Source organism: Xenopus laevis, chromosome 1L, assembly GCF_017654675.1.
Source record: "Xenopus laevis strain J_2021 chromosome 1L, Xenopus_laevis_v10.1, whole genome shotgun sequence".
Lineage (NCBI taxonomy): Eukaryota > Metazoa > Chordata > Amphibia > Anura > Pipidae > Xenopus > Xenopus laevis.
The window spans coordinates 19,704,520-19,717,506 of NC_054371.1; the positions used below are offsets into that span (position 1 = coordinate 19,704,520).

Genomic DNA, 12,987 nt, shown 5'->3' on the forward strand with positions numbered 1-12,987 from the left:
ATAGGAGAGCACCAATAAACGGGCCATATTTAGGTGATATTATGGGGGTTATTTATTAAAATCGAAATTTTGAAATTTTGAAAAATTCAAGTTTTTTTCACTAGAAAACTTTAATTTTTAGAGGGGAAAAAAAACTAAATTCTTTTGAGATTTATTATACCCCGATGCTGCAAAAAGGCAGAATCTCAAAATCCACAGTGGGAGAGACACCTATATCAATTTGAAGTTTTTGTGGTCTAAGATGTGGGAAAAAAGCCAGAAAAATTCAAGCAAATCTGGAAAAAAGCCAGAAAAATTAGAACATTTATGGTTTTCGCTCAATTTTATGGAGTTTTTACACATTGAGTTTTCTACTTAAGAAATATGATAACATTGGGCATGGGAGTTTTTTTTTAATAAAATATGAGATAAATTCAGATTTTAGTAAATAACCCCCTAATTATTAGCCCAGAGTAATATGAGCACCATCAAGTATTCATTATTGCCTACACAAATAGGGAGTTTCCTGGGGTTTTATGTATGGATCCCATACCTTTAGGGGCCGATTCATCAAGGGTCGAATTTAGAGGGTTAATTAACCCTCGATATTCGACTAGGAACTAAAATCCTTCGACTTCGAATATCGAAGTCGAAGGATTTAGCGCAAAAGTTTTTTTGATCGAAGGATTATTCCTTCGATCGAACGATTAAATCCTTCGAATCGAACGATTCGAAGGATTTTAATCCAACGATCGAAGGAATATCCTTCGATCAAAAAAACTTAGGCAAGCCTATGGGGAATAGTGGTCGAATAGTCGAACGATTTTTACTTCGAATCGTTCGATTCGAAGTCGTAGTCGAAGGTCGAAGTAGCCCATTCGATGGTCGAAGTAGCCCAAAAAACACTTCGAAATTCGAAGTTTTTTTACTTCGAATCCTTCACTCGAGCTTCATGAATCGGCCCCTAAGTCTTCTAAAAATCATTTAAACATTAAGGGGCAGATTTAGTAAGGGTCGATTTTCGAAGTTAAAAAAACTTCGAAAGGTGACCCTCGAATTGAAATCCTTCGACTTCGAATATCAAAGTCGAAGGATTTTTAGCATATTTGATCTAATAGAAATCGTATGATCGAATGATTAAATAGTTCGAATCGAACGATTTTTAGCGATCGATCGAAGGATTTCTATTCGATCAAAAAAAAAAGTAGAAAAGTGCTCTGGAAGGTCCCCATAGGCTAACTTCGGTGGCTTTAATTTGGCGAAGTATGAAGTCGAAGTTTTTTTTAAAGAGACAGTACTTCGATTATCGAATGGTCGAATAGTCGAAATGATTTTTACTTCGAAACGAAGTCGAATTAATTTCAAAGACGTAGTATCCTATTCGATGGTCGAAGTATTCAAAAAATTACTTTGAAATTTGAACTTTTTTAACTTCGAAAATTCACTCGAGCTTAGTAAATCTGCCCCTAAATAAACCCAACAGGATTGTTTTGCCACCAATATAGACCCATGCCGCTTTGTTACCATCAAGAACAAAGTACTGTTTTCTTGTTACAGCGAAGAAGGAAATCATTTTTAAATTAGAATTATTTGCTTATAATGGACTGTATGGGAGATAGCGTTGCCGTAATTCTTAGCTTTCTGGATAACATGGTTTTGGATAAGAGATCCCATACCTGTATACTATCTATTAGCCTACAGGAATAAGAAGATTTCAACTGCAAGTATGGTTAAATAATGAATGCAATATTTATTTTCAGTGTGAGCTCAATAATATCATTTATATTTTTATTTGTATAATGTGGTTCAGAGAGTGAAAAATGTATGAATAATCAGCAGTATGAACTCTTGTTCCAAATATAAATGCACTCTATAAAATTCTAAAGTAACATTAAAAAACACAATGTCATGTTGATCTTATTATATCATAATAACATTTTATTGAGTATTTTAAGTCTACACAACTTTTTTGGCAATCAGAAAATCCTTAAAGTGCTTGATTTGCCATATGCCAACAGATGTTAGGATCGCAGTTTGTATAATAGCCCACCACAAGACATTATTATTTGTTTCTTCACTCTTTTGTCTGTAATTCTCCTCTCTCTCCTGTACAAATGAGAAACATTCATTTATTATAGCATGAAATAAATAGTAAAATATCACAGGCAAAGTAATAGCTGTGATTCCTTGGAATCATCCACTGGTTTACTTGGATTTGTATAGAAGGTGCTTCTGAGGCTATTGCTTGATGAAGAAGCATTGACCCTCCTTATGTGATGTCCAAAATAGTACAAGTTGTGTGTGCTTCATCTACCTTGTATGAACTTGTGAAGTGGGTGCAAAGTAGTCCAAAAACCCTTGCCAGGGGTTTCTTAGACATACAGGAAAAAAATACTGCTACAGCACCTTTTAGTAGCAAAAGAGAAAAATTTAATTTACTACGTCCGACAACCAGGCAACATTTCGGGCTCACACTCACCCTTTCTCAAGCCTAGCCCAGATGCTGATATTCCTAGGGGCCAATTCACTAAGGGTCGAATATCAAGGGTTAATTAACCCTCGATATTCGACTAGGAATTAAAATCCTTCGACTTCGAATATCGAAGTCGAAGGATTTAGCGCAGATAGTTCGATCGAACGATCGAAGGATAAAATCATTCGAATCGAACGATTCGAAGAATTTTAATCCAACGATCGAAGGAATATCCTTCGATCAAAAAAAGTTAGCTAAGCCTATGGGGACCTTAACATTGACTTCGGTAGCTTTTAGATGGCGAACTAGGGGGTCGAAGTTTTTTTTAAAGAGACAGTACTTAGACTATCGAATGATCGAATAGTCGAAAGATTTTTACTTCGAATCCTTCGATTCGAAGTCGTAGTCGAAGGTCGAAGTAGCCCATTCGATGGTCAAAGTAGCCCAAAAAAAACTTCGAAATTCAAAGTTTTTTACCTTCGAATCCTTCACTCGAAGTTAGTGAATCGGCCCCCTAGTGTTTGATGGTTTATTTCTCCTATAGGTGTTGAAGACCATAAGTTACCCATTTTACTTATCTCTGTCCTTCATTTAGTTTTTTTTAATCTCTTTATTGCTAATAGCAAGCAAGACTATTTTTTGCTCTCACTGGATAGCCTTGTTTTAGAGTATTATTTATCAAAATTCAGATTTGTGTCGTTTTAGGGGGTTATTTACTAAACTTCCGATGGCAAAAATCACAAAAAAAATCTTTTTTTATAAAATCATACTTTTAAAAAATCACAAATTTTTCAGGAATTTATTAAACCCCGACGATGTAAAAGTGTGAATCAGAAAATCCGGCATCTCAGACCTGTCGAGGTTGCATATAAGTCAATGGGAGAAGTTCCAATGATTTTTTGATGTGCGCTGGGTTTCGTGCAATACCCTGTTTTCGGATTTTTTTTCAGCATGAAACATAAGAAATCGGAGTTTTCATCGTGATTCGTGAAATCGGATTTTCTCCAGCAAAGCCAATTTTCGGGAAAATGTAATAATAAATAAGCATAAAAAACCAGATTTGATCCGAGTTTGCAGCAGAAAATGTTGAGATAAAATCCGACTTTGATAAATAAACCTCTTAGAGTTTTTTTCCACCTCTTCTAATCATTTTTAAAATGCTGATTTTAATTCATAAACAAAAAGCGCAAAGGAGTAAAAATGCAGAATGAATATGAATACAAAAGAATTTGAATGCGATTGCAAGCAAAGAGTATACAAAAAAACTCTAAACCCTCAAAGTAAATTAAGATCTTACAACTTGCTAAGGACCCCTGTCATTAACTTATATATGACCTCAGCAGCTTTCAGATGCCAAAGTATTGTATTACAGTTTTATGGGAATTTTTACACACCAAGGGGTTATTTACTAAAATCCAAATTTATCTCATATTTTGTTAAAAAAAAGCCACAATCAAACTCCCATGCTCGATTTGACCTTATTTATTAATAAAATATCCCAAATTAATTGGATTGAGGAAAAACTCAATAAAATCGCGCAAAAACCTGAATAGCTCGACTTTTTTGAGTTTTTGCTCAAAAACTCAGAAAAGGCAGATTTTTGGGCTAAACCCAGAGCAGACCGAGATAACTTCAAATTGAGGTAGGTGCATCTCCCATCGACTTATACAGATGACCGATTTTCGGATTCTGGCTTTTTGCAGCATTGGAGTATAATAAATTTAAAAAAAAATGTTTTTTTATTAAAAAAATCACAATTTTTTCATGATTTTTGCATTCAGCGTTTAGTAAATAACCCCCAAAGTGAGTCTCTTAAGGGGCACATTTACTTAGCTCGAGTTAAGGATTAGAATGAAAAATACTTCGAATTTCGAAGTATTTTTTTGGCTACTTCGACCATCAAATTGGCTACTTCGACCTTCGACTTCGAATCGAACGATTCAAACTAAAAATCGTTTGACTATTCGACCATTAGATAGTCTAAGTACTGTCTCTTTAAAAAAAACCTTCGACCACCTACTTCGCCACCTAAAACCTACCGAGCACCAATGTTAGTCTATGGGGAAGGACCCATAGGCTTTCCTAGCAATTTCTGATTGAAGGAAAATCGTTTGATCGATGAATTAAAATCCTTCAAATTGTTCGATTCGAAGGATTTAATCGTTCGATCGAACGATTGTTCCTTCGATCCTTCGATCGAACGAATTGCGGTAAATCCTTCGACTTCGATATTCGAAGTTGAAGGATTTAACTTCGATGGTCGAATATCGAGGGTTAATTAACCCTCGATATTCGACCCATAGTAAATGTGCCCCTAAGTGTCCAATGTTCAGTCCTATGTTGCAGTCCAATTATGTATAAGGTAAAATGAATTTGAGGTCTCATCCATTTGCATGATTGCATCCACTGAATTAAAGAATGATCTGCTAATATTTCTAATTTCATTTTATTATACTGACTTAGCACAAATCTGTGAACTAATGCACATGTTCTAAAAAGCAATATTTAGATTTATTACTTACTCTTTGATATTCCTGTTGTTTGATGATGTGGTTTATTTCTCCTCTGAGGTGTTCAAGGCCAAATGTTAACTCTTTGACTTTGTCTTTTGCATTAATAATATGAAAATCAAGTGGATTTTCTCCTGTTTGTACGTCAAAGTGAATCCGCTAAAAACAAAACATTGCAATCATCATCATCAACTCTCCTGCTACAATCGAGCTCTATCAATAGCTAAAGAACTGTACTTCTCTTCTATAATCTCCTCTCTATCCCCTAAATACCCTCCACACTCTCCACCCATTACTGTAACTGCCCAAGATCTTGTTCATTCAAGAAAAAATCAATCTTATTAGACTGCTCATATCATCTGAGAACAATCTCAGACTAACTTACAGTCCACTCAAACTCCTGCACTCCTTCACCCCACAACACTAGATGAAGTTAACAAACTTCTAGCCTGCTCAAAACCCACAACCTTGACCCCATACCCTCTCACCTCCTTTATCCAATCTCTGATACACTTTCTCCTGCACTTACCCACCTATTTAACTTTTCCCTTTCTACTATCCTCAAAAAACCTTCCTCGGCTCTCCCACCAACTACAGTCCAGATTTCCTTCTTCCATTCACATCCAAATTACTGGAAAGGTTTATTTATCAACGCATGATCCAGCATCTCACGCACAACTCCCTTCTCCACTTTTTAGTACTCATCTTTCTATTCAGGTCCTCTCCTATTCATATTCAATGCATCGTTGCTTAGGGTAATTTGGACCCTAGCAACCAGATTGCTGAAATTGCAAACTGGTGAACTGCTCAATAAAAAGCTAAATAACTCTAACACAAATTATTAAAAATAAAAAATCAATTACAGATTGTCTCAGAATATCACTCTGTACATCATACTAAGGGGCCGATTCACTAACTTCGAGTGAAGGATTCAAAGTAAAAAAACTTAAAATTTCCAAGTGTTTTTTGGGCTACTTCGACCATCGAATGGGCTACTACGACCTTCGACTATGACTACGACCATTCGTTCGACCATTCGACCATTCGATAGTCGAAGTACTGTCTCTTTAAGACAGTCCCCATAGGCTTGTCTAACTTTTTTGATCGAGGGATATTCCTTCGATCGTTGGATTAAAATCCTTTGAATCGTTCGATTCGAAGGATTTTATCGTTCGATCAAAGGAATAATCCTTCGATCGTTCGATCGCACTACTTGCGCTAAAATCCTTCGACTTCGATATTCAAAGTCGAAGGATTTTAATTCCCAGTCGAATATCGAGGGTTAATTAACCCTCAATATTCGACCCTTTGTGAATCGGACCCTAAAAGTTAATTTAAAGGTGAACAACCCCTTTATTTTCCTCCCTGGTCAGTGGTGTGATCACAGGTCAGATTTTCGTCCTTCAGTTAAAACGAGTTGCTATCAAAGTGACTTTTGTCTTCAATGTGCCATAGGAGACTGACATTATGGATTGGTGTCTGTTTTCTGACAGTTTGAATGAATGTTCTGTGCAAAAAGTAGTATCTCCGGAAGCTGCTTGATGCGTTCATCCGCGTTCAAGTGTTTGCTTGTGCCTGTACAGTCCCACCCTGCAGAATGGGTTGTGGTTTTCAAGTGGTGGAACACTGGAGAGGTCCACTGCGGGAGAACGCAGGACGAAACACCCACGTGTAAGAGTAAATACACCTTTAAGTATTACTGGGTTGTGTAAAAGTAGACATAACAAATAAAATGGACAACCCCACCATTTAAATATTTTTTCATAAGCTGTGTGTAACAATATCTTCTGTACTTTTCATGACATGTTATTTCCAAGATAATTATTGTTTACTTCTCGGTGCTGGGCCTGTGCCGGGTAAATTACATTTCAAGAAGGCCCCAAGAATTTCTTGGTATAGTTTTAATAAACATTCATGCTGCAATAACCAATATAAATCCACTTGTGCGACTGTTTAAATCCAATCAGAACACGTATAAGAATAAATATTAGAAAGCCATTTTGTTCAGATTTGTAGAATCTTAACATTTACCCTATAAAAAAGCCATTGCTGAATGCATACGCTGAGCTTGTTTTTGTACTGTATAAGCAATAAACGAAATGCATTAGGACTTACTGCTGAGTGATGCAAAAATCTTAAATGCATGACAAATATGAACAAAGAAGAGTGTGTCAAAAAAAAATGGTTTGCGGCTTTCGGTTAACTATGAAAAATGGATGGCCTGTCGAATACATGATTTATGAAAGTATACTTACCAGTTTATTTGAAACAAAAGCTATAAGGTTTGTTGAATTGGACTGCATGCAGATCGTGTGTTCTCCGGGAGAATGAGAAGTGAAAGTGAATTTTCCATCTGGCCCATATAACTTTGACAGTAATATCTAGGGAAAACATCATCAACACTGTTATTCCATCTATAGCAATATGATGTTCGACAGAAAAGTTATTTATACTAAATTCTACTGAAGCATGGTCGTTAGTTACATACTAATACATAAATTCTACTGGTCGTTAGTTACATACTAATACATAAATTCTACTGGTCGTTAGTTACATACTAATACATAAATTCTACTGGTCGTTAGTTACATACTAATACATAAATTCTACTGGTCGTTAGTTACATACTAATACATAAATTCTACTGGTCGTTAGTTACATACTAATACATAAATTCTACTGGTCGTTAGTTACATACTAATACATAAATTCTACTGGTCGTTAGTTACATACTAATACATAAATTCTACTGGTCGTTAGTTACATACTAATACATAAATTCTACTGGTCGTTAGTTACATACTAATACATAAATTCTACTGGTCGTTAGTTACATACTAATACATAAATTCTACTGGTCCTTAGTTACATACTAATACATAAATTCTACTGGTCGTTAGTTACATACTAATACATAAATTCTACTGGTCGTTAGTTACATACTAATACGGCTGTTGAGGTTCAATGTCATGCGCATCCATCAACTTCAGCCTTTACTTTTAGGGCAGTGGCACACGGGAAGATTTGTCACCGACTGTGGGCGACAAATCTCCCGAAAATGCCTCTGGCAGTTGTGTCCAACTGATCGCTAAATCACCTGAAATTTCCTCTGGATTAGTGATGGATGAATAAATTTGCCTGGCACAAATTTGTGGCGACTTTGTGTGTTTTGCCTCCAGCTAATAAATTAAAAATCTCCTGCGAAAATACGGCAGAGAAATTTCACCAGCATCAAAAAAATTTTGGACGTCCGAAAAGTCGGTGCACGTCAACGCTATTCAGGCGCCCATTGACTTTAACGCCAGCGTCAAAATTGACTTTTTCGTCAATTTTTTGTGAAAATTTCAGATTTTCACAATTTTTTTCGTGAAATTTTCTGATTTTCACGACTTTTTCAGCAAACTTTCAGATTTCCGTGATTTTTCGTGAATTTTTCTCCATTTCACGAAATTGGCAGATTTTGCGAATTTTGGGGGAATACGCGAAATTTTCAGCGAAGCGAAACGGGAGAAATTCGCCCAACACTACTCTGGAGGCATCTTTGGGCAATTTAGAGATCAGTTGGGCATTCCACCATGTCAATTACTGCCAAATAGTGGGCAACAAATCTTCCCATGTACCACTGTTTGTATTGCTGTTCTTGTCAGTGTATCAGAAACAACAATATAAAAAGAACATTAAGGGGGGAGGATAAATATAGTAAAATAAACAGAATTTTTAAACAACAAAAGTCATCCTTCTCATATACCCTCACTAGAGTATCAAACTGTTTCAAGATTTCAGAGATATTACAAAAGGCTTAAATAGTGCCATCAAATTTGAACCAGTCAGGGACCTGCATTTTTTCCCTTTTTCCTTTCTGTACCCTTTTTTACTGTTAAAACTGGTGATGGGCGAATAAATCCGCCAGACGTGAATTGGTGGCGAATTACCGTGTTTCGCTGCAAGCGAATTAATTCGCCAGCGAAAAACCTGCCGCACATAAAAAATATTCGGATGCCCGTTGACTTTAATGCATTTGGACCCAATAGTCGCACATACAAAAATTGACGCTTTGATTGACGCAAAATTATTTTGGCGTCCATTGACCATTCAATGGGGTAAATTTATCAAAGCGTGAAGTTCCAATACTAGAGTGAAATTCCACAGCTCTCAATTCATTGCTATGGGATTTTGAAAGGCGTATTTATCAATGGGTGAAGGGAAAGTTCACCCTTTGATAAATGCGCCTATAAAAATCCCATAGAAATGAATGGAGAGTGGCGGAATTTCACTCTAGTGGCGGAACTTCACTATTAACTTCACTCTTTGATAAATATACCCCTACGCGTTTTTCAGCACAGATTTGCCCATCAATAGTTAAAACTAATAAAATAAAGATTTTTTTTTTTTTTTAAATGTGGCAAAAATATAACTTACCTCTCCATTTGGTGCCGTTATAGTGACAACCATTCCTAGTCCAGGGGCAGATGGGAGGAAGTCATGTTCTTTAATATCCCATTTTTGTATTTTGTAACGGCCTTAATAAGAGAAGGTAATTAATAACAGAAGGTAAGTAGAGTTATGCTGGTGTTTATTCTGAACTTCAGTTCAGTATGGGATTGCTATAGAATAGAGAGATAGAACCATTGCAAACAATTTGCTGTGAGTAATAAAATCTTGCTGTTAAATTGCAGTGAATAGAATAAAGTCTGTGACCTCATGGGATGGTAAAAAAAAGCTTGATTATTGCTCCATGGAACGCTTAGATAGGTATCTGTATTTCACATTTAACTGGTGGTTTGAAAACACAGACTCTTCTTCTGGGATACTAATGTCTCCAGATGTCACCAGAAATGTAACAGTGACAAACCTCAACAACAAAATCCCTTGAATTTTCTCTTATGTCTATGAGAGGATTGGTATTTAAGACCCACCATGCCTTATATATCAAGCAGACTTGTTGCCAGGTGCAAAAAAAAAAAAGGTGTTATTATCACTTAGGAAAAGTCACGTTGCACCTAGTAGCACTTGGCCTTAGTAAGAACTATTAAAAAACATTGCAGAAAACTCGTAAAATTGTTTTTTTTTACTATAAAATCTGAATACTTAGGGGCCGATGCATCAAGGGTCGAATATCGAGGGTTAATTAACCCTCGATATTCGACTGCCGAATTAAAATCCTTTGACTTCGAATATCGAAGTCGAAGGATTTAGCGCAAATAGTTAGATCGAACGATCGAAGGATTTTAATCCAACGATCGAAGGATTATCCTTCAACCAATAAATTTAGGCAACCCTATGGGGACCTTCCCCATAGGCTAACATTGGGTTCGGTAGCTTTTAGGTGGCGATCTAGGGGGTCGAAGTTTTTTCTTAAAGAGACAGTACTTCGACTATCGTATGGTCGAATAGTCGAACGATTTTTAGTACGAATCCTTTGATTTGAAGTCGAAGGTCGAAGTAGCCCATTCGATGGTTGAAGTTGCCCAAAAACACTTAGGGGCAGATTCACTAACTTCGAGTGAAGGATTCGAATGAAAAAAATTAGAATTTCGAAGTATTTTTTGGGTACTTCGACCATCGAATTGGTTAAATTCGTTCGAATTCGAACGAAATCGAACGAATCGAAGTAAAAATCGTTCGACTATTCGACCATTCGATAGTCGAAGTACTTTCCCTTTAAAAAAAACTTCGACCCCCTACTTCGGCAGATAAAACCTACCGAAGTCAATGTTAGCCTATGGGGAAGGTCCCCATAGGTTTGCTAACCTTTTTTTGATCGAAGGATTTTCCTTCGATCGTTGGATTAAAATCGTTCGAATCGTTCGATTTGAAGGATTTAATCGTTTGATCGAACGAAAAATCCTTCGATCGATCGATCGCAGGATTAGCGCTAAATCCTTCGACTTCGATATTCGAAGTCGAAGGATTTCAATTCGAGGGTCGAATTTCGAAGTATTTTTAACTTCGAAATTCGACCCTTAATGAATCTGCCCCTTAGAAATTCAAAGTTTTTTTACTTCGAATCCTTCACTCGAGCTTGGTGAATTGGCCCCCTAGTGGGGGGAAAAAAACTAAATTTTATCAAAATCGGAAAATATCTCATTATTTTCTGAAATCTACACCAACCAAATCTGAACGTTTTTTCCCCCTTATTTATCAATACATTTTTCTGAAAATTTCCGAAAACCCAGATTTTTTTTAGATTTTTGCCCGAAAACCAAAAAATCTTCATTTTAGTGCACAAAACCCAGTGCAGATTAGCATATCTTCGGGACCTCTCCCATTGACTTCTACATGAACTCGGCAGGTCTGAATTGGAGTATTTTTTAATTCAGACTTTTAACACCATTGGGTTTAATAAACTCTGAAAAATGTAAAAAGAATTTCCACTAAAAATTTGGATTTTATAGTAAAGAAAACTGGAGTTTTTGTCAATCGGACTCTAATAAATAACCCCCTTATTCTACCCGAGAATGGAAAAAGTCAGAATCTGAAAATCCTCAACCTCAATGAGAGTCAATGGGAGTCAATGGGAAATGTTCCTTTCCTATTTGGAAGCATCTGTGGTCTGCACTGGAATTAGGCTGAAAAGCTGACTATTTCGGGCTTTTCAGGCAGAAATCCGAAAAATTCAAATTTCAAAAAAGGCAGAAAAAATCGAGCGATTCGGGGGGAAAACACTGACAAAATTGTATGATTCGGATTTTTGCTTGATTTTATTGAGGTTTTCCCCTATCCGATAAAATTGTGCTTTTTTTTAATAATTAATAAGGTCAAATCGTGGATTCTAGTTTGCTCTGACTTTTTTAACAAAATTATCAGAAAAAATCGGATTTTGATAATCCCCAAAATGGGGCTTAGTTCTTTGGCTGTACTTCCAATGTGCTATGAACTATATGCACATCTAACCAAAAGAAAATCCATCCCTGGTTAAATTTGGTTTTCTGGGGGGCGGGGTTGGAAATTTGTATTTTGGAAAATACTCTTCATGGTCATCAAAAAGAGAAAACCAGAAATGTCCATATTGAAATGACAGTTTAAAATTTTCGTACAGTACCAACAAGTTTTCTGTCATCCAAACTAAAAACTGCACCTAAATTGTTAAAATTGGATATTTAATTATTAGATTGGTCTCTTGCATCTCCAAGAAAAAGCATGGGAGTAATCTAATACTTAAGGTGAAGTGCAAAATATGGCCAAAATTCACAATATCCCCCATGATGTCCCTTTAAATGGTTGTAAACGTTCACCCTAAAAAAAAATAGAGTATTTCTATGTACAGTATAAGCAAGATCCTACCTGTGACCAGTGTCTCGGATGGGAGATCTTCTATTAGGCATTTCTCCTCTTTTTCGGCTACATGAAAATACATAGCAGAAGACAGAGGCCAGAAGAATAGAAAAATGAAATATGGAGTATTTCTTGGATTCATTGTGGCTCCTGGTGTTTGCAGTGTCTGCAATAAACGCGTTCAGTATAATTTCAGGGCTTGTGTCAGATATTGATTCTCATGGGAAATGGCATCTGGTGGCTGATTCTGTGTTAATAATTAACACTGACACAAAATGGAATATTATACAAATACATGTGAAGAGTTATACACATACAGCTTTCTTAGGATAACATTTGAATTACAAAATGAAAAAAAAAACACACGCATATATACACAATATGGAAATTAAGCACACCCAGGGGTCTTCAAATAAGAATAATTTCATTACTAATAACTCCCTTTATTTTTCTACATATTGTCGAAGGCATTATCTAGAAAGCTTATAAATATGTAAATTGTCCATAGAGCCACATCTCTATCTATTTTATTATTCTTTTCCCTCTGTATAAAAACAGTAAATAAATGAGCATAAATCCATGTTTTTTGTAGAGGTATGGGATCCATTATCTGAATACCCCTTATCCAGAAAACTCTGAGTTATCCAGAAAGTTCCAAATTACGAAAAGGCCATCTCTCATAAACTCCATTTTATCCAAATACGCCACATTTTTATAAATATTTTCCTTTTTCTCTGTAATAATAAAACA

At 36.0% G+C, this 12,987-nt stretch overlaps 1 protein-coding gene across 1 annotated transcript; it reads right to left on the reverse strand.

Annotated features, from left to right (window-relative positions):
- Nucleotides 1-1,894: 1,894 nt before the first annotated feature.
- LOC121402013 (transmembrane emp24 domain-containing protein 11-like) lies at nucleotides 1,895-12,431 on the reverse strand. Its single transcript, XM_041587511.1, has 5 exons — nucleotides 12,247-12,431; nucleotides 9,382-9,482; nucleotides 7,218-7,343; nucleotides 4,975-5,121; nucleotides 1,895-2,085 (listed from the first exon to the last, which is right to left on the reverse strand). The coding sequence occupies exons 1-5, from the start codon at nucleotides 12,377-12,379 to the stop codon at nucleotides 1,936-1,938; spliced, it is 657 nt and encodes a 218-aa protein (XP_041443445.1). The 5' UTR covers nucleotides 12,380-12,431; the 3' UTR covers nucleotides 1,895-1,935.
- Nucleotides 12,432-12,987: the final 556 nt, after the last annotated feature.